The sequence below is a fragment of the Centruroides sculpturatus genome, unplaced genomic scaffold, assembly GCF_000671375.1.
Source record: "Centruroides sculpturatus isolate CEXI.00-Female unplaced genomic scaffold, Cexi_2.0 scaffold134, whole genome shotgun sequence".
In the NCBI taxonomy this organism is placed as follows: Eukaryota; Metazoa; Arthropoda; class Arachnida; order Scorpiones; family Buthidae; genus Centruroides; species Centruroides sculpturatus.
Window position 1 is genome coordinate 891,614 of NW_019384368.1, and position 21,213 is coordinate 912,826.

The following is a 21,213-nucleotide window of genomic DNA, read 5'->3' on the forward strand; positions in this document are numbered from 1 at the left end:
AAACAGCAGTTTTTGAACGATAGGCATTCCTTAGACGTCATTTGCTACCCCCGCATTCTATGGGTTTTGTGGGAATTTTACGTCATACAAGCTAAATTATCTCAGGGATCATAAAATACATAACTGGAGTACATATATGTATTTTATTACTGTCTTTTATTGTGTTGTATTATTAGATTCTTGCTTCTTGTTAATGATCTTTCTTACGTCATTTACTTGCATAATTTAATTGAATTTTTGTCGTTAAAGGTGCTAAATTATTATAAGTATCGTAAATTATATAACTATAACTTATAATTTATTATAACGCATTGTTAACTATTAAATTTAAGATCCATTATGTGCCCAGGGTGGATTTGAGTGCTGCAGTTTGCAGCAACACTCCCGTTTTGGGGGTTTTTCCTGAGTAATGCCACGTACAACTATATAATTATAACATATATTTTATTATAACCGTTATTAACTGTTAAATTTAAGCTCCATTATGTGCCCAGGGTGGATTTGAGTGCTGCAGTTTGCAGCAACACTCCCGTTTTGGGGGTTTTTCCTGAGTAATGCCACGTACAACTATATAATTATAACATATATTTTATTATAACCGTTATTAACTGTTAAATTTAAGCTCCATTATGCAATCAGGAATGGATTTAGGTGGTATCAGGGCGAAGATGTACCTCCTTCTGGGGATTCTTCTCGAATAACTTGGGTAGTAAAATGATTTTTTAAGGCGTGTTGCTTTCTTTCTGCTCTCCCTCTGAAGATTTCCGGATCCTCCGCTAATGTGCACCCCTACTTTTATCATTTAGTTGCACAGCTTAATTGATTTTTACGAGAATTTAACGTCAAAGGAGCTAAATTATATAACTGGAATATATTATTAGTTGTTAAATTTATTCTTCGTTAAATGCCCGCTTAATGAGGTTTCTTTTTTTAATTGTTTAGATGCATCGTTCGATTTTTTTTAATGAGAAGTGCAGACAGGAGCGAGCCGTTAGAAGTACCATAAATTATATTATCGGGGCATATATATTTTACTGCTCCTTCCATCTAATACATCATTAAATTTTATGTATGGCCAGATTTTAAACACATAGTTGCATAATATAATCGGTTTTCCTGTGGGAAATTTACATCAGAGATGCTAAATTTTGTTACCATGTCCACTTAATGAAGTTTTTTTCGTATCATTCAATTGCATACTTTAACTGAAGGAGCTAAATCACTATTAAGGACTATAACTAAACAAGTATTTTATTACTAAATTATTATTGTAATTAACTGTTTGACGTAAATTTCGAGCCTCATTAGATGCCCATTTAATGAGAATTTTTAATCATTTATTTACATAGTTTAATTGAGTTTTATGGGAATTATTCGTCAAAGGAGCAAAATCATTAGAAGGATCATAAATTATCTAACTGGAACGTATATTTTACTAGGCCTTCCATAATAGATGGCCGATGTAATTAAGGCATACCACTCTGGAGATCCGGGATGGAAAGGCCCTTGCAATTTAACTGCATACAAATTAATTCGAAAATATTTTATTTCTGTATACCAATTTTATTTAATAAACTCATCAAATTATCACTACAATAAATTTATAGTTTCTCTGTTGTTATAATTGCGTATCAATACGCCATCAACCGAATTGTACAGCTGTACTTAAACGCATCAATCGTAAATTTAAATACTAAAGTTAAATAATAATGCTCATGTTGTAATTTAACCAATTTGTTTGTATTTTAAAGCATTTATGCTCGAAATAAAATATTATTAGTTATTTACATTCTATAAGCTGTAGAGCGTGACGGACAGATAAGTTCGTAGTTCGAGATTATATATAAATAATTCGATTTTATACACCGAACTAATTTTTTTATTTATTTATGGGCCTCTCACAAAATGAAAAATTTTTAATAAAAATCAAAGTAGGGTGTCTCGCGAAAATAAATGCTAAACCTAAATTATAGTAAAAATTAAAATAGGGGGCCTTTTGTAAATGTGACGGGGCCTATAATTTAAAATGGAAGGGTTAACATTGTAAATTAAAACAGTTTTTCTTATGGAAAATATAATAATGTGTCTATAATTAAAAGTTAAAAGGGAGAATTCAATTATATTAATAACAAGTACAGGTGATATTTTAAAATGAAATTAGAAATGTTTAAGAAATAATCGTAAAATTTTGAATAATCATTTTTAATGGTTTAGAAGATAAATATGGTAAAACATTAATTAAATTTTATTGTTTAAGGATGTAAAGTTTATGAGAAGATGAGGATTTACGAGGAGATGAAGTCGCTAACGAGTTAAAAGAGATTATNGCAAAATTCTATTTTTATTTTTATTTTATTTTTTTTAAGTTCTTCGTCCGGATGTCTACAACATTGGCCGGAAGGGGGCGCTGACAATGCGATGGGGCAGTAGGTCGTCTGCTGCGAAACGAGTTGGGAGTTGGTTGAGTTCGTTTGACGTTGTTCACGATCGTCTGCTGCCGTTTAACACACGGAAAATCGAGTTTTTTTTTCTCCTAAGAAGTGTTCTGTGTTATGGCAGAAAGCGAGGAGATGGTAAAGTTAGTGGAGGGAGCGTATAAGGTGAGATTTATTATTTTTAGACCGTTTGCACTCGTAAGCTTAGATTACAGACGACTTTCACTTTCAATTTTTTTAAGTCGCCAGCTTCTAATAATTAAATTTATAAATAAAACAAACATTATTAAGTATTTTATAGTTTAAAACCCGAATTTAATTTATATTAACTTCAAAATTTTTCAATTATTTTGAAGGCTTCCTAATTAAGTATTTACAATACAAAAATTCGGAGTTAGGCCTAATTGTTAAACTTCAAAATTATGAGCAAAATATTTAATTTTTCGAGTTAAATGACAATACTACAATTATTTAAGCGACAATAATACATAATATATTATGTACAGTAAAGCCTGTCTATAACGGAACCTGCACGAAGCGGAAACCTGCCTAAACGGGAAAAACAAAATCGCTACGTTTCGAAGTATTTTCCCCAGTTTAAGCAGGTTCCGCTTTATCCAGGTTCAGTTTTGAACAGGTTTTTTTTTTGTTTTAAACGTAGAAAATCGCTCCGTTCTGATAATGTTTAAAAAAACGTGTTCAAAACTCAACCTGGATAAAGCGGAAAACTGCCTAAATGGGGGAAGAACTTCGGAATGGAGCTATTTTCTATGTTAAAAAAACCTGTTCAAAGCGGAACCTACCTAAACGGAAAAACATAACCGCTACGTCCCGAAGTGTTTTCCCGTTTAGGTGGGTTTCCGCTTTATCCAGGTTCAGTTTTGAACACGTTTTTTTTTTAAACATAGAAAATCGTTACGTTCTGATGATTAAAAAAACTTGTTCAAAACTGAACCTGGATAAAGCGATTTTCTAGGTTAAAAAAAACTGTTCAAAACGGAAACCTACCAAACCGGCAATGATATTTGGTAACGTGCGATTTCTGTTTACACAGGTTTCAATGTATTAATATATTGCGTAGTATTGTTACTTAAATTTATCGTGTTAAAACTTGAAATATGTTTTTAAATTTCACCGGTAATAAAATTTGCGAAACGGCTGCTGATCAATTTGTATGTATAAAATAAATTCCGAAGAAACAATTTAGCATTGGAAATTGTTAACTCTTCAAGTTAGAATCATTCTAACATCAGAGAAGCTGGTATTAGGGCCGTGTTTTCCAAGGCTTTTGCCGCTTTCTATCAGCTCAGTTCGTTCTAACTTCATTACATCACCCTCCCGCTTAATGAAATTCTCACCCTTCCATACATCATCCAAAGATTCTTCCAACACTTTACTTGACATCTTATATACCGATTTCTATGTCAAAGAGACGAATAACTTTGTTTTTTCTTCTTTCGATAGCATTTATTAATTAACAATAATTCATTATGGATAATGTTATAGAATATAATCAGTCAATTTTAAATTATTTTGTATGAACTTACTGAAAAGATGAATTTTAATCTATATTATTTATTTCTAACTTGCGCTTTTATTGTTAATTATCGTTAAAATGTTATGTTTATACGAAATCTTACGCCGTAATAGTTTAATATTTTTTAGAAAATATCAATTTACCCACACAATTTTTATAATATTTAAGTATAGAAACGATTATAAACCATTCATGATTACTTTTCATGTTTTCTTGTAGATATATATGAAAAATAATCAGATTTTTAACGTGTGAAATGCGAAACAAAATTATTCAGTATACTGTGTGAGAAGTAATTCAGAGAATGCAAGAAATCTTTAATGTGCTGATTGAATAATGCAGTAATAATTCTTCCCACATTTGGCTTTTTATACTGATTTCTATGTCAAAGAAATGAATTGAAAACGAAATTCGGAATTATATGAGGACGTTTTTATATAATAATCATAAATTATTTTAAATCACATTTATATATACTGTAATACTAATTATCTAATATATGTAATAACAAGCCATGTATGTATATATGTATTAATTGCGATTATGTAAAATTATCAATTATCAAAATGTATAATAATGAGAACAATGTCTGAAACATGCTAATGATCGTACTGATTTTAATATATTTTTGATGGAAAGCATACGAAAAATATGCAATAAATTTTTATTTCTTGTTTAAAATTTAACAATTAATTTTAAGCTCTTACGCTTAGTTAAAATTTTGTCGAATTATTTAATTATATATTTAAAAAATATTACTCTTTTATATTATTCTCGAAAACGTTTCGAAGATTATTGGTTTTGGATGAGAGGATCCAGTATTAGATATCTATAGACATTTAAAGAGCATTTTTTAAACCTTTTTTTACGTCATAATAAAATAGTTTTGAAGGGAAATGTGCTTTCAAATGGTATACCTTATTAAAATTTATTTTATTTAGCGAAATTATATCAACGATTTTTGTTGACTGCATTAAAAAGTGTGATCCTACACGCTATTTTCTAAGATGCTAATCTTTTAAGCTTTGAAGAATCGCATCATTAAGTGGGAAACGTCAAAAGAGCAACAAATGTGAACATTTTTCTGGACTAAACAAAGTGATTTTGAAGTTTTTTACATAGAATGTGGAATTAAAATATAATTTATAGCTTTAAAAAAATGATTTAAACAAGTTCAAAAATCCGATAAAATAAATCTTAATGAGGCATGTTTCAATATTGAAGTATCGTATTTAGAAATTTGTAAGCTTATGATTTTAAGCAATTATGAAAAAAAAAAATAAACATTAAAATTTATATTCTACATTTATTGACAATATAAGTTGAATTTATTAAATAATAATTTAATAAATTTATGTATATTTTCAGAATATTTTAGAAAAGTTCAATCCTTGTGCCAGACAACTCATTAATGCCGGAAAAAGCTATTTGAAAGCTCTTCACGGTTCGTATAACATTAAAATCACTATTTAATAATCAAAACTGTTATCTTTCTTAAAATAATCGCATTTGCAATTATATTAGATCGATGAGTGTGAATCAGGAAATTAAATAAGAAATTTTTCACTGTTTTACAATACATAATGCATTTATTTGGATAAGAGAATATTGTAAATTAAAAAAGAAAAAACTTATCTGTTTATGTTTCGGAGAAAATGAGTTTAGCTAATTTTGGTAACTGAATCTAGACAATAGAAGCAATTCGTGCAGTTTACTTTTTGACCATCATTTCATGAATGTCGAACCTTTTCTAGGGATTCATCCCATATAGAAATTGACTTGACACCTACTGAGCTGCTGTCAATGTTGACAGGGATATCTTATCTGTGATGCCAGTTTCTCCTCATTTTTCTCATACTAGTCATGACTTGTTCCAATTTCTATATTCTGTAATCAGACTATGCAATCACTAAATTGATTTTTTTTTTGTTTTTGGTAAATATCTTAGTAAACATTGTGCTTAGTATTAAATTTGAAATGAAATAAATTGAACTAGTCAATAAAATATTAATTGTCAAATAGTTATAAATATTTATAAATACTCTTAACTCTTAATGAGGAAAATCTAATATTGTTTGGATTATCTGTCATAAGTTAACACATTAATAAAGATATTTAGAATGATTTACAAGGAATTAAACATTATCATTTAGTATTTTGTAGATTTACGTTTTGATTAAAAAAGAATATTAAACGTTACTAATAATAATCTAATGTTTATCTCTTAAATTCTATTTTTAAATTGATATTTAGTAAAGAGCGATAGTAAATGTTATAGATATAATATAAAGAGTATTAATTTAGAAACACATTTTTAATTTATTTTCTTAAACTGCTTTTTATTGAGAAAATTTGAAGATAAAACTTAACTAAATAGACTAAGGTCATTCACACAGAAATTGGCTTATTGCAGATAAGGTACGACACAATGTAAACAAACCGCTTTATTTTCATTCTGGTCTCGACTGTGGTGATTGATATTTATAAACCTGTTGTCATAAAAGAAGACTGGAATGAAGAAACATTTTTTTTTTTCTAATAAGGAATATGAGGAGGAAAAACTGTTTATTTTGATAATTAATAGAGTCCAATTACGAAAAGATATTTTATTCTTTCATTTAATATTTTACTTATAAATACTGTAATTTGAATTTATTTAAATTTCTATTTTGCTATTATAAGTTTAACTTTACAATCTGACTAAATATATCAACCACGTTTTAGTTATTTATTCTAGATTTATTTACATTGATTCACAAGAAGTAGATTATGTAGTGGAAAATATTTAACGTATTTTTCCCGTTTAAATGGAAGCTCTAGCAGCCACCTTATCCAATGTTTAGCATCATTTTGTTATTAAAGTTTTATATTTTTTAATATGATTATATTAAGAAGTCATATTTTAATATAATTTTAATTTTTTAGCGAAAATAATTTTCTTACATAACTGTTTTATTTGTAAAATACTAATTATAAAAATTTTAAAATCATTTTAAATTTATTTTTAATTTTCAATGTAAAATAATAAATTAAAAATATTTTTTATATATTATAAAATGCAGACTAGACGGTGATTGTAACATTATGCATTAAATAAAATCTTAATATTTAATTATAAATTATATTCAAGGAAAATATTATCCGTTGAATTAAGCTTATTAACGTCAACTTTAACAAATCAGCCGTGCCGACATAAAGAAGAATCAAGGAATTACAGTAGAAAATTTCTATCTTTATTTACAAATATCACGAATCGGATTTTGTTTACTGTATTATTGGGTAGTTATTCCTCCATTCTAAGTATCAAGTAAACTATCAAAAAAAAATTATTATTAATGTTGTATCTATTCACATTTAGTTAAAATGTTCTATCTTTATTAGTTTAAAAGTTAGTTTACAACTTAGTAAAATTCATTAGTTTGAAACTTTCATGCTTCCGATATGACCTTTGACAGCTGGTATCTTTTGACATTTACTCATTATACTGGAGTGAACGTATTATACTATCAATGAAAATTACTATTCGATGAAAGTTACAGGCCAATAAGAGCTATATTTATGCTGTAACATAAAATTCCTGTATACCTATTCTGTAATGCAAGTCACTAGGGCTACCTATTGTTGTGAGGAATAATAAACATGTTAGAATATGCTGAAAAAGCTTCACCTTTAGAATCGAAAATTATTTTTAAAATATATTATGCTCATATATAAACAAAAATAGAGATCAAGAATATTAAAGGAAATAAATTTATATTAAAAAAATAAATATAAGATGTTAAATTCTAATCTTTTAGTGAAGACATTTTTAATGAATTTTAATGGAAAAAAATTAAATAAAAAGCATTTAACTGCATTTTAACATATATTAACATTTATAAATATTTAAAGAAAGATTAATAACTCTATATATAAATTATTATTACTCGAAATGCTATATAAACTGTTATATTTTATAATAACCTATGTTGTTTTAAAATAAAATTAATTTATGTAAAATAATTTTAAAAGTTTTTAACAAAATTTTATGGTATATAGTATGCAGCCTAATTGCGTTAAAATATTGTGGAATTTATATTAGATCTGTAAAAATATATATTTTTTAATTTAACTAAATTTAGTACGCTTTTTAACTTTGAATTTGTATAAAATAAATTATAATTTATTATATTAAATATTCATGCTGCTAATTATTGAAAAATCTTTATTAATATCTTAGTTTATATTTAGACTGTATTAGTTTTAGTTATCAGTAAGAGATTTCAGTGCATGGGCGTCCGCAGAGAAGGGCAAACAGGGAACTTCCCCTCCCTAGGATCGAGTAAAAGATTCCACAAATTATATTCGTGAAAGTGATTGATATATATAATCTTACACTCTCGATTACGGGATCCTTTGTGTTAAATTCTTCCAAAAATTAAATACCGTAATTAAAAATCTATTGATGTAATTATTTGTTTCCAAATGCTATACCCCGGAAAATGCTCTGTGTACGCCTATGATTGCAAATTATTAAAATTTTTAATATTTTCAATGGAACATTCAAGTGAAGCATTTCTTATGCTTTTGCTATATAGAGATGTCGGATGCTTTAGGAATTCTAATTTAAACAATTGACTTCAATTCATCTTTAAATCATAATCAATTCTTTCTTTAAACATCTTTAAGCCAATTCATCTTTTAACAAATAGGATATTTACTAGCACAACTTTATAAATATTGGTGTAACAGTAAGTTTTGCATGGAGTCATAACAATTACTTGAATATCTACTGCAAATCTTAACTTTTTAAAAATTTAAAAGGTCATATAAACTTTACTGTTAAAATATAAAACCAATAAATGGATACTTGAGACACATTTTATGATTATTCAAGTAAAAACTCCAAAAATTTAGTTGGATATTTATCGAAATAAAGATTTCCTTGATTATAAAATAAATTTTAGGTGAAGTTAAGTTACATTCGAAAAATAAACATACGAAAGCTAGCTTATTATATTCACAAGTTGATTGCAATAAATTTATGTATTTCAATCGATTATGGTCCATATAATTAAAATAAAAATATACTTAATTTTTTAAACCCCATCAGCGACGTTTAATTTTAAATACGAATTAACATTTATGGAAAATAAATACGTATGAAACAAAGATTTTTACGGATATTGCTACTTAGAGGCTATAAAAATTTAAATTTTTATTATTTTTTTTATGGAAATGATTTAAAATTTTTTTGAATTAAATTAAATTTTCTATTGAAAACTGTAAGCAGAGAGAGTAATTTTTATAGAATTTTTTTTAACATTTCATATTTTTAGATATTTTAAATTGTTTAAGAATATGAAAAACTGAATTTATCATTTATGATAACAAGGATATTGTACAGAGTTTTAAGTATTGTTTATTGAACAGTACTAGTGCCTCATCTAGATACCTAGGTTTATATAGCCTATATATTTCAGAAAAAACAAATGTTTGTTCGGTTTTATTTATTTAATTTTGGTTAAGGGAGAGACAGTCTCCATTTATTCCTCATTGATTATATCTCTGGAAAATACTAAACTTTTTTCAGATGTCTACCAGAAATTTATCTAACATGACTAATGAATTATGTAGATTTTTACTTTTTGAAATTGTTTGTATACATGGCAGTTACGTGATAAAATTCTATGATTCAGTTCTGTGCGTTAACTATTTCAATTTCTAGAATTATACGTTCAACTGTACAACCAATGAATCATAAATTATATTAAAAAATTAAGGGTTAAGTTTATAAATACCAATTGTTGTGCAATTAATGAGTTATAAACTTATTTAAAATTAGTCAATGCAAACTGATCTAAACCAAACAATACATAATTGAGTCACTTTGTATTTATTATTGGATTCATTTACTTTGCACAGTTTATAGATTAACTTTACCAAATACAGAATTTTGAAATTAAAATTCACTTTAATGTCTAAATAAACATAATTTTAAATAATGAAATAATCTTAAAACTTAGATTTAAAAATAAAATTCGATTGGTTAATAAGTATAACACAAATTAATTAAACTTAATCTTAAAAAAATGGATTTAACGGTCATATAAATAGTATTCACTATTATTTTTGTCTTAACTTCTAACGGAAGAATTTTCATAACAGCAGTAATAAAATGGATTTTATATACCGGTATATAGAGAAACATCTTCATTAGAGAATTCGTGTGGAAGATGTAGAGGATCGATTTTCATGTAGAGAATGAAGATGTCTCTACATACCGATATATGAATGTGCTATCTATCAGAGAATCGTAAAATAATATAAAAATAATAGTTTGGCTCTGATCGAAAAATGGACAGAAAAAAGGACGGATCACCGGGGGATGAAGGGGCTTAAGTCCTCCCCACTGATACAAAAATTTATTTGTTCGTACTTCAAGGACAAACATCGCGATGCGCGATGGATGGATAACTTCTTAAAATTTTATATTACAAAACAGCTTAAAAGTTTTATTCAAATTTGCTATTTATATTACGACTTACGGAGTTTTAGAATAAAAATGATCAAAGGATTTATATCAACTTGTTCTTAAATAACTGGATTAAACTTTCAATAATGTAAATAATTTCCATATAATTTGAAATAAAATACGCGCAATACTTGACTTTCCGGCAACTTGCTCTTTCGTACATAAAACAGACATTTTTCGACTTTAAATTCGGACAAAAATTTGGAGCTATCGTGCGGTGGAATTTTCTCCAGTTTCGGTTTCCGTACATCGACATTAGTTGTAAAACTAATTTCTTTTTTGTTTAATTTACTATATAAAACATTATTTAAAATGATAATGTATTTTGACGTATTTATTGAGAAAAACAAACTTTTCCACTGTAATAAGAGATGTTATAATAGTTATTTTTAGCTATCGAGGGACGAAACTGCCTTTACAACGTGTAACTGTCTTTATTACGACTTTCGTACATATTTTTAGGAACCTCTTACGTCCGAAGTGGAAATTGCCTATAATAAATACTGCTTTAGTGTAAAATATTAAAAGTTTCTTCCTTTATTCAAATTTTATTGGAAATATTCAATACAAATAAACACAGAGCAAAAACGTTTAGTATTATCCATTTAAACATAATTGGAATTAATAAACACCGAAACTAATAAAATATTTGTCAGTAAAATGATTTTTGTAATGATCGATAATTAGATAATTTAAAAGCTATATTTTTGTTTAAAAATTACGTTTATTTGGTTTTTAATCTGTAAATTATATACTTTTTTTAATTAGATACCACACACCTTTTAAACGGAGTTATTATTATAAAATACAATAATAACGGTATAAAAAGATGAAAAAGTTGTTACATAAAATTAAATTTTAATTTAACATGATTACGTATGATTATATCTGTATAAAATCCATAAATTTGAGGTATTTTCCTCTCAAATCACGCAATCTATACATTAGGTTACAACTAATTATAAAATAACTACAGTATTACTGTATCTTCAAATTACTTTTAAAAATATCTCAATAATCCTAAGGAAGATTATTCTATCGGTTGAGTACTATGGGTTTGTAATTAAAATACAATGGTGAATCTTCTCCAAAGATTATGATTCTTTTTTTCCCCCTCTCCTCCTATTGCATTTAAAACTAAAACGGAAATACTCGAGTGATTTATGAAATCCAAAATAGTTTCGATTTTATATTAAATTTCATATCCTCTTAAATCGACGTACGGCAAAAAATTCTCCCAAAAATAGATTTCTGAAAGTTTTCTTTTTTTTCCCCCTCTAAGAAATGTAGGCCTGTGATCTAAAGCCGTTTATAAAAATTGAATAGGATCGGAAAAATAATAATTCTCCGATGGTATTTCATAAAACCACAGCGATAACTTTGCCACAGACACCATATAGATGTAGTAACTGGTTCCTATTCGAAGTTCTTGACATTTGCCTAACGCAATTATTATTTGAGATCAGTAGACTAAAATTTCATTTTACTCATTAAATAGGCCTTGAAATTCGTGATTACAAAATCGTTTCTCTTGCTTTTGCAGTTATTTTGTGATACTGACGCTTGCTAATATTTAGAATTTTATTTAATAAGTTAGATTTTGTTCCTTTATCCAATTCTAACGAAAGAGTTTGTTTACTGACAAAATTTCAATTATAATGGTAATAAAACTGAGGTAAATTTGAAATATATTAGCAAAATACAGTCTCGAAGGAGGAAAGAAAATAATGCGAAGTGATTGGATTTACTGAGAAATTAAAATTAATTTGATATATTTAAGTTTTTATCTGTATATCGTAATCCCCAGTTTTATCACGTTAGATTTTTATGCTAAATTTAGAGTGAATCAAAAGTCAGTTAACCGAGATATATTAAGATTTTAAGAATTTCAAAATACTCTGCATGCGGTCGTTCGCGATTATTTTAGTGATTCGGTCGCTCCAACTCTAAAATATCTTACAATATATTTCTGTTAACAGAGTTTTGAGCCATTTTTCTCGAAGTTAATCGTTATTTTGCTTGCCAGTAACTGGCAATCCTTTTAAAATATTGAAAGATTAATAAACCAAAGATCGAAGAGCATTACTTCCGACAAATATTGAATATTAAAGCAGAAACGAAACTAAAAAGTTTATCTTTTATAATGGAACGAAATTAAATATAACTGAATTTCTAAATAGCTAATAATTATATTTATTTATTTATTCTCAAATATATTTGTTTACTCGCATTTCATTGTTTACTCAAGAAATAAATAGGACTCAATTTTATAATAATCGATTTATAATCTCACTGTACAGTACGTTAGCAAAGTAGAATATTAATTATTACTAATTTTAATTGTTTTTCCGCCTTTAATTTCTAATCAGAAAAATGTAAACATGATTCGTTCGTAAACATGTACAGTACATAATCACCTACGCAACAATTTCAACAAATAGAAATAAATTTAATTTTAGTGTTAATATTCTAGTTTACATTTAATATGATATAGTGAGACATTAAACTAAGACACTAAATTAATCTATAAAAAATCATAAATTTCGTGATTATTTAATAAGTTTAACATTTATACAATTTTTGTCGTTAAAAATCAGATTTATAATTTTATTCATAAAATCAATCGTGCTTTTAGTCTAGACGTGCGTATAATAATTCTGTTACAGAATATCAAACGTTTAGTATATATTTCATTGTGCTATGTTGCAGAATGTTATAAAAAGTGGATATATATATATAAACGAGATGTGCTATTCTACCGAACTGATAGAAAAAGTTTGCCCGAATATAACAATAGAATATGGAAATGAATACATTTGGATCAGGCTTTCAAGAACAAATAACATTGGACACAAACATCGATAGCTTCCGTTGAAAGAATATTTCACTTTTAAAACTTTACACCCATATTATCAGGAATAGAAAATGGAAAGATAAAATGTGAAAAATCTGTTTCTGTTTGCGTTTATTTCATCTTCGTCGTAAAATGAAATCCCGAACAGAATTTTTATGTGTTGTTATAACATTTTTTTTTTATATTACATCCGATTTTTTTTTGAAGAATATGATCAAAATAATCGTTATATATATATACGCTTTGTTATACAAAAACAGATATTTCCTATCATTCTAAAAATATTTCGTGTTTTTCGATAAGCGTCTTCAATCGCCATTTTCGTTCACGTACAAACTGTTATTTGCTCTGATAATATATATTTAACATCGAATATATTTAACATACAAAATCAAGCGTGTTTCACTATAAACGAGTTATATGATCTCGTTCGATTATAGAAAAATTAATTCACAACTTCAGATTTTTTTTGTAAGAAAAACAATTTCGAGTAATTTTGTTTAATACAATCTTAAATAAATTTATGTATCGAGAATATAAGAGAGAAAAATAGTTTAATATTCTATAGTAAACTCTCAAAACATTATACTTGGATAGTACGAAAAAAATTCGTTTCTTTGAAAATTTAATTTATATTCTAAAAGCATTTTACATATAAAGAATTCCATTTCATAAGTTTACAGAACGTTATAACTTCTCATTTACTTTCTCGTACGATTTTTCCTTCATAGGTTCGAATGAATTTGACTTTTTTGAATGATGCATTATATAGAATTTCTTCTTTATATAATGACAATATAATTGATGATGATAAAGACAAATTCGATTATCTTTAGCTTAGCATTTATCATTTTTATTAAACAAAAATGCATTAATTTCTGATATACAAACTCTCAGATATCAAGAGGTGCCAACCACTTACCTTTGAGGAACAAATACAGTAAGGAAGTAAAAGTGCATTAAGAATTGTGTTATATTTAAATAATTTAACAAAAATAAGTTTTTGCTACACAAAACTATGGAATGATAAACCTATAATAAATATTTTTGAGGCCTTCTAAATGTGAAGCCCGAGCTGAATTGCCTTGCTGGCCTTTCTAGTTATTATAGGGCTTACTGATGTATAAATATAACTAATGTTCGATTATATTTATAAGTAAATCTAAAATCAAATATCAGTTTAAATTTAGAATTTGTTTTTAGCATTCGATCTTTAAATTAATTTTGTTTTTGTTAATTTCTTTCTTTAAAAATTTCATTCAAAAAGTTCATTTCGAAATGGGAATTTGGTCTAGTGATGATTGAGAAGATTTTATTTAGTTTTTAATAATCTGACTTGAGTACTGGTGTAATTTTACGGTGTTAATTTTAAAAACTTAGGTTTTTATGAAGATTATTATTATAAAAATACTGCAAATTATTTACTTGTTCAATGCTCTGTTACAAACTCCCAAAATTATCGATTCTTATTAATCATTTTAATAGAAAATGATATTAAAAATTAAACAAAATGCAATTAACATTAATGTCACAGTATAATTTTCTGGAACTTAAAGTCTAGCAACAGAACTGCGAAACGAAACATTATATATATATATATACAGTAGACCCCCTATAACGCGGGTTCATATAATGCGGATTCGTTTATCGCGGCAAAAAAATTGCGACCGTATTCGTATAAAGACGCTAAAACAGACTCGTAAAATGCGGTAAAATGTCGTCGCCGACTCGTGTCGCGACAGGATTGGTCGAATCTGAACCAATAGTGGACGAGCAGCCGAACTACTTACACGCTAAGGAGAGTTTAGGAGGTTAAGTTGAGTTTACTATCGTCTATACAGTATATAGGCCTAAATTAGGTACTGTAAGTCTAATACAGTACTGTAATTTTATACATTTCTTGTGAAAAAAACATTTCTTATTCAATGGCCATAAAAATTATTTCTATTAATGATGTCTCCAAAGTTCAATGAATTTTTCGCAGAAAAATAACTTATCAGAAATCGCGGCCGCCGTTTGGTGCGCTGCTCCGTGACGAAAACAAGCTTAAGCAATGGCGTAGTCGAACTCGGTAAGTAATCCTACAATTTTTGTTTATAGCATAGTTTATACAGTATATTCCCAAAAAATTATACGTGTTTTGGAAATGTTGAGTGAAATTAGTCTAGAATCGATTAATTTTATGGAAGAAAACCTTTCAAACAGCCGTAGTCCGTAAACTGCACGTGTCAGGCTGTGATTGGCTCATCTATTTAAGGATTCCTACAACGCAAAATTCTTATAAAGCGGAACGTATCTACCGCGTTATAGGGGGGGTCGACTGTATATATATATATATATCGGGCATTGATGCCATTAAATTTTGGAGGTTAAAGATAACTAGATGGGGTCGCATGTCGTATCTCGAGTGGGATTGGACTTAATGAAGAATTTACTCGTTATTAGCATTTGTTTATAATTTTTTTTAAATAAAATTCATCTCTAACCTCAAAATTAAACTTTATGCCATTTTATAACAAATAATAACGTAAAAGTTAATTTTAAATAAAACCTGATAACGTATGGCGCCACACACTACTGTATTTTAATTCTTGCCGGGAAAGTTACGCAACTCGTTGCTGGATTTTTTACTCTGCTAAATCATTTATGCACATTTAGAGTTTGCATCGTAACTGCATAATAGACAGTAGCTTCATGCAGTACACAAGAATAAAAATTAATTTTTTTATTATTTAAAACTAATAATTTATTTTTATTGCAGATATGATGAAACAAATGATGTATAAAACAAGAATAAATATATTTTGCTATTAAATCATAAATTCTAATTTTATAAAACTAATTTTGTTATAATATGAAAACTAATAAGTTTGCTACTCAAGAAAAAATACTTCAAATATCAACGTTACAAGATATAAAAAATAAAAAAGAGAAAGAAAGTTTTCGATTTTATTTTAATATTTCTTATCTATCGATTATAAAATTAATTTTATAAATGAAATTTTAATGAAAATGTACGCTTAATTATAAAAAGTTTTGTTGATTTAAATTAGAATTTCGCTTTATTTTTTTTTTCCTTTTAGGAAATTCTTTTTTCTATTAATTCAGCGATTATATAGAGTTTTTTCCCGTTTCGATCAATAAATTAAATTAAAAATTAAAAAACGTGATGTTAATCAATGAGTTGTGTTCTAAAATGCAAATCTTCTAAAATGTATTTTTAATTTAATGCATTATATTAAATAAAATTTCGTTATATAAAATGCAATATTCTCTAAACTACTTAAATTTGTGTCCGTCAGAAAGTTTCTTAGCTTTTATTTATTTAACTACGTGTATTTGATACAAAACTGCGTTTTTTAATAGAAAAAAAATTTAATAATTCTTCAAGAAAATTTATTAGAAACATCTCAAATTGTAATACTTTGCGACAGTAAATAAAACGCTAAAATTTATTCGAATATAACTTTAATTTGCCGAAACTATAAAAATGATATTGTAGATTTACACAGATAAGATGATACATAATTTATCATGTTAAACTGCTGTAATAACAAATTCAAATCGAATGAAATACGGTATTGGTGACTATAAATTATCAACTATGACATATTTTTGCTAAACGCATAAATTCTTTAGACTATAAAATTTTATAGAATTAAATATTTATTACAAAGCAACATTTAATATATTTTACGTAAAATATTTTTTTTATAATAAAATTTTATCGCGAATTTTCTCTTCCGCATCTACTTAAAAGAAATTAAATTATTTATTTCGTTTGAGTACAATAGATTTATTATTAAAGTTGATTGTAATCGGATTTTATTCTGTACTGGATACATTAAGCCATTAATTTTTAAAGACCACCCCCCGAAAATTTTGTATTTTGTAGAATTCTCTAGCGTATATAACGGAACGTTGTCTTTATTTTTAAACATAAAATGTGTCATATTTGATATAGTATACAACGGTATACTGTGTCCTTTTTTTTATAGCTTCAAAAGTTGAACTTGTGTTTGTATAAATTTTCTTTATTGTTTTGCCTTTAGCTACGAAATTTTTGAATTTACAGTGACAAATCTAATGCTGTTTGTCTGAAGATGCTCCTGATTAGTGAAAATATAAATATAGCGAAACCTCCATTAGTGGACACCTCTACTTAGTGGGCATTTTTACAATTCTCAGACACTTCAAATGGGACGTTTATTATATTTGGCTCCTAATAGCGAACACCTCTATACAGCAGACAAACTTCTCTATCACGATGGTGTCTTCTATTCGGAGGTTATACTGTATTTATAATTAATTTTGTGTTTAGTAAAATCAATCTGTATTTTACTAAATCAAAATGAATATTTATATGTTATCTAAGACTTTATCCAACAACTTATGAATTCTTCTCGTTTCCCGGTGTTGTTTCTTTTCTTATTTTATTCTGTCCAGGCTCTTGTCCCACTGCTTCTACTTTCATTCAGTACTATCCGACATATCGTCTACGTCATTCTTATTTATGGCATCGAGTCTTCACCTGCCACATGTGTTATTAACTGCTCTAGCGTCCAAATTTATCGAATCTTCTCTTCCTACATCAATTCTACATCCTCCTGATCTACTTCAAAATCTTTATTTGATAAACTTCTGATCTCGTTCAGTTATCTTTACTTATTGTTGAATTTTTACTTTTGAATTCTGTAATTTCTTACATTAATTACTGTTACTTTGTCATGTAAAATTGCTGAATTTAATTTATCTTGTATTTTATTTTTTCATCCTTAATTAAATTTTGCAAGCTTTTTTTTAAAAAAAAACCTAGTACAGGACTCGTAAAATATTTTAAATACGTTATTGCAGAATGAATTAAATATTTTGTCTGTTTTACATATTAAAGCTGAGATATAAATTTCAAAAACTTTCACATTCCTTTCAAGAATTATGTGCGAAATTTAACTTAATTGAATTGTTTATATTGGAAAATTATTTTTAACAGGACAGTAACAATTATTGTGAAATATTTTTATTGTATTAATAGAGCAATAATTTCTTGATATGAACATGTTACACGCAGTTACAGTAACAATTTTGCATTAAACCGGCTCATAAAATCTGTGTATTTATTATCCGTCTTGGCTAAAGTTAGATTTGAAGTATGATCTGTTTTAATTGTTATACTCACAATACATTGATTTATAAAAATTTCTATAATTTGTATATAAAAAAAGCTGAAATTTATTGAAAACCGACCTAACTGTGTGTTATTATTTAGCCTATTCATACTCTTATAAAATGAATTGAAAAATAGGCCTACAGTTTAATTATTTAAATGAAGTATGAAGTTATTTCATAGATATTACTGTTTTTTTTTTTTTTTTTTTAAAGATTGTACTTTCGTTGTCTGGAAAATAATTGCGACAATGCAACGCTGTTTATCCCCGATTCTATAGAAGTGTCAATAATAATAAAATACTATAAAACGAGAAATTTTTGTCTGATATCACCATGTTTCATTTTTAACAATATACTACTATATATAGTTTCTTCCATGGGACTTGATCTGGGCTTGGTGCTATTTTTGTGTATGTGAATTCTATGTCTAAGTAATTGTTTACAGAATTCATATATTTNATATATATATATTTTTTTTTTGTTAAATTATTTTATTATTTTGATGTATTTTTAATGCCGTTTTGTTTATATATAATATAATAGAAATTCTGAAAGATGGTGTACCCGTATATTTTTGACCTCTGACAGATCATCTGTACTAATATTTCAGTTTTGAGAGTTAATACTTGCAAACATCTTCCACTAGAAAATATTTCACATTTTATTAGAATCGCTTAGTTTATTTGTATTTCAACTTTTGCAACTTCGCTATTTTATTTGCTTTATCTTGTTTATCTCAAAACAAGTTTTTTCCGATTAATTTAATTACTCATATATTTTAATAATATAAACTCGAGTCTTACAGATAAAAAAAAACATCAAAACCTTAATGATTTTTTACCATTGTTTCCATTTTATAATTAAAAATCAGAAAAAAATGAAATTAGCAAGAAAATATTAAAGAATAATTTAATGTGTAAAAAAATCTTATAAAAAAAATACATTTAAATTTATTTCTTTAAATACATTTATACACAATGTTGTACAAATATTTAAAGAAAAAAGATACTGGTAATATATGTTTTTTTTTGTCTGAATCTTCTTTTATCGATTGAAATTTAGTATTTTTTTAATACTTTCCAGCAAATATTATTGCTTGAGGTACTTTTCCAGTTTTGCACTTGAGACTATTTCTTTGCTTGCGGTCAACGATAACTTCAGTTTATTTCGTTTATAATGTTTATCATCTATGATCCATTAAGTAATAAAACAGATATCTCAACATAATCACAAATGAAAGATTTTATAAGATAGAATTTCATGCTATAAAAGTTCTATATACACTCACACATTATATATATATATAGCGATATCAATCGAAAGTAATGCGACTTTAGCACATTAAATTTAAAAAAAAAAATAGAAACTATTTCAGAAATTAAAGTAAAAAAAACATTGTTTTAAAAAGATAAAGCATAACTTTAAATATTTTTAATTACAAGAAAACTTGTGTAAACCGGAACCACACGGTACAGAATATCTTTCCAATTTAACCAAGTTTCGCTGTATATTTAATTGTAATCTTAAATAGGCTTATAATTATAATTTTATTTCATACATAATATACTTATATTTTTTGTGATTTACTTGTATTTAAAATACTAAAATTATTTGAGATTTTTTTTTTATACAATTTAAACCGTCAAAAATTATTATTGTCTTATAACATTGTAAACATTCTTAAAGATAATAAAATGTTCCAATTAAGATGTATGACTGAAGCTTGTACCGATATTATATAATCTGATATTTGAAAAATTTAATAGTTACTTGTATAAATTTATATACAAAACCTGTGTAAACTGGACTCGCACAGTACCGAATATTTTTTCAGGTTTGACATGTTTCCGTTTCGAACAAGTTCTTTTTATCGTAGAAAATCATTCCGTTTCGAAGAATTTTTTTTTTGTTTAGGCATGTTTCCTTTTTATCCAGGTTCCATTCAGGTTTTACTGTACATTTCAATAACAATATTTTTATAATTACATTTAAATGAATTAAAATATTAGCGAGATCTTGTTGTTTATATACAGAAAAATAAAATCTTTATCATTTACTTAATGTATTATTAAATTAATTTAAATTGTTTTTCTATTTATAAAATATTAACTTTTATATTGAATATTCATTTCGAATTAATAAATTTGGTGAATATTTAATAAATGTAATTAATACAGAAAGAACGTTAAAATTATTAAGACTATATCTAGTTATGGTCAAAATTGGAAAATAATTTGAACTCTGCTGTTAAGAGTGTGTTTCATATTCTTAAGCTATTTTCAGAAGTTATATTTAGTGTGATGACCTCATTGCTAAATCGTTAAAGTAACATAATTTTTCAATGTTTTGTTTTTAATTTATTTTTCCATATCTTAAAATATGGACAAAGCAATAGCATTTGTATTTCATCCATGATTGTTAATCACTTATCTCTGGTGACTATAGTTTCATTTATCTTTGCAGGATGTCTGTCTTCTTCCAAGACGTATATTGATATTATGACAAAATTGGCTCGTCATGCCCATCAAGGTACTTGGGGTGGATCAACAGATATTGGTGAGAATCTTTTTTTACTAAATTTAATTATATATATATATATACACATACATACATATATACATGGTATGTAGGAAACGATATTTTTTCAATGCAGAACTACTATTTATTATTCTTTAAGATTGTAAGTTTTAAGCACCTTTTTTGTGCT

General features: G+C 26.5%; 1 protein-coding gene across 1 annotated transcript in view; it reads left to right on the forward strand.

Annotated features, from left to right (window-relative positions):
- The first annotated feature begins 2,385 nt into the window (after positions 1 to 2,385).
- LOC111613387 overlaps positions 2,386 to 21,213 on the forward strand; it is a 76,322-nt gene continuing 57,494 nt past the window's right edge. The window contains exons 1-3 of the mRNA XM_023354732.1: positions 2,386 to 2,600; positions 5,341 to 5,416; positions 20,970 to 21,062. Of these exons, the coding sequence (XP_023210500.1) occupies positions 2,553 to 2,600; positions 5,341 to 5,416; positions 20,970 to 21,062 (217 nt within the window). The 5' untranslated portion in view covers positions 2,386 to 2,552. The remainder of the gene's footprint in view (positions 2,601 to 5,340; positions 5,417 to 20,969; positions 21,063 to 21,213) is intronic.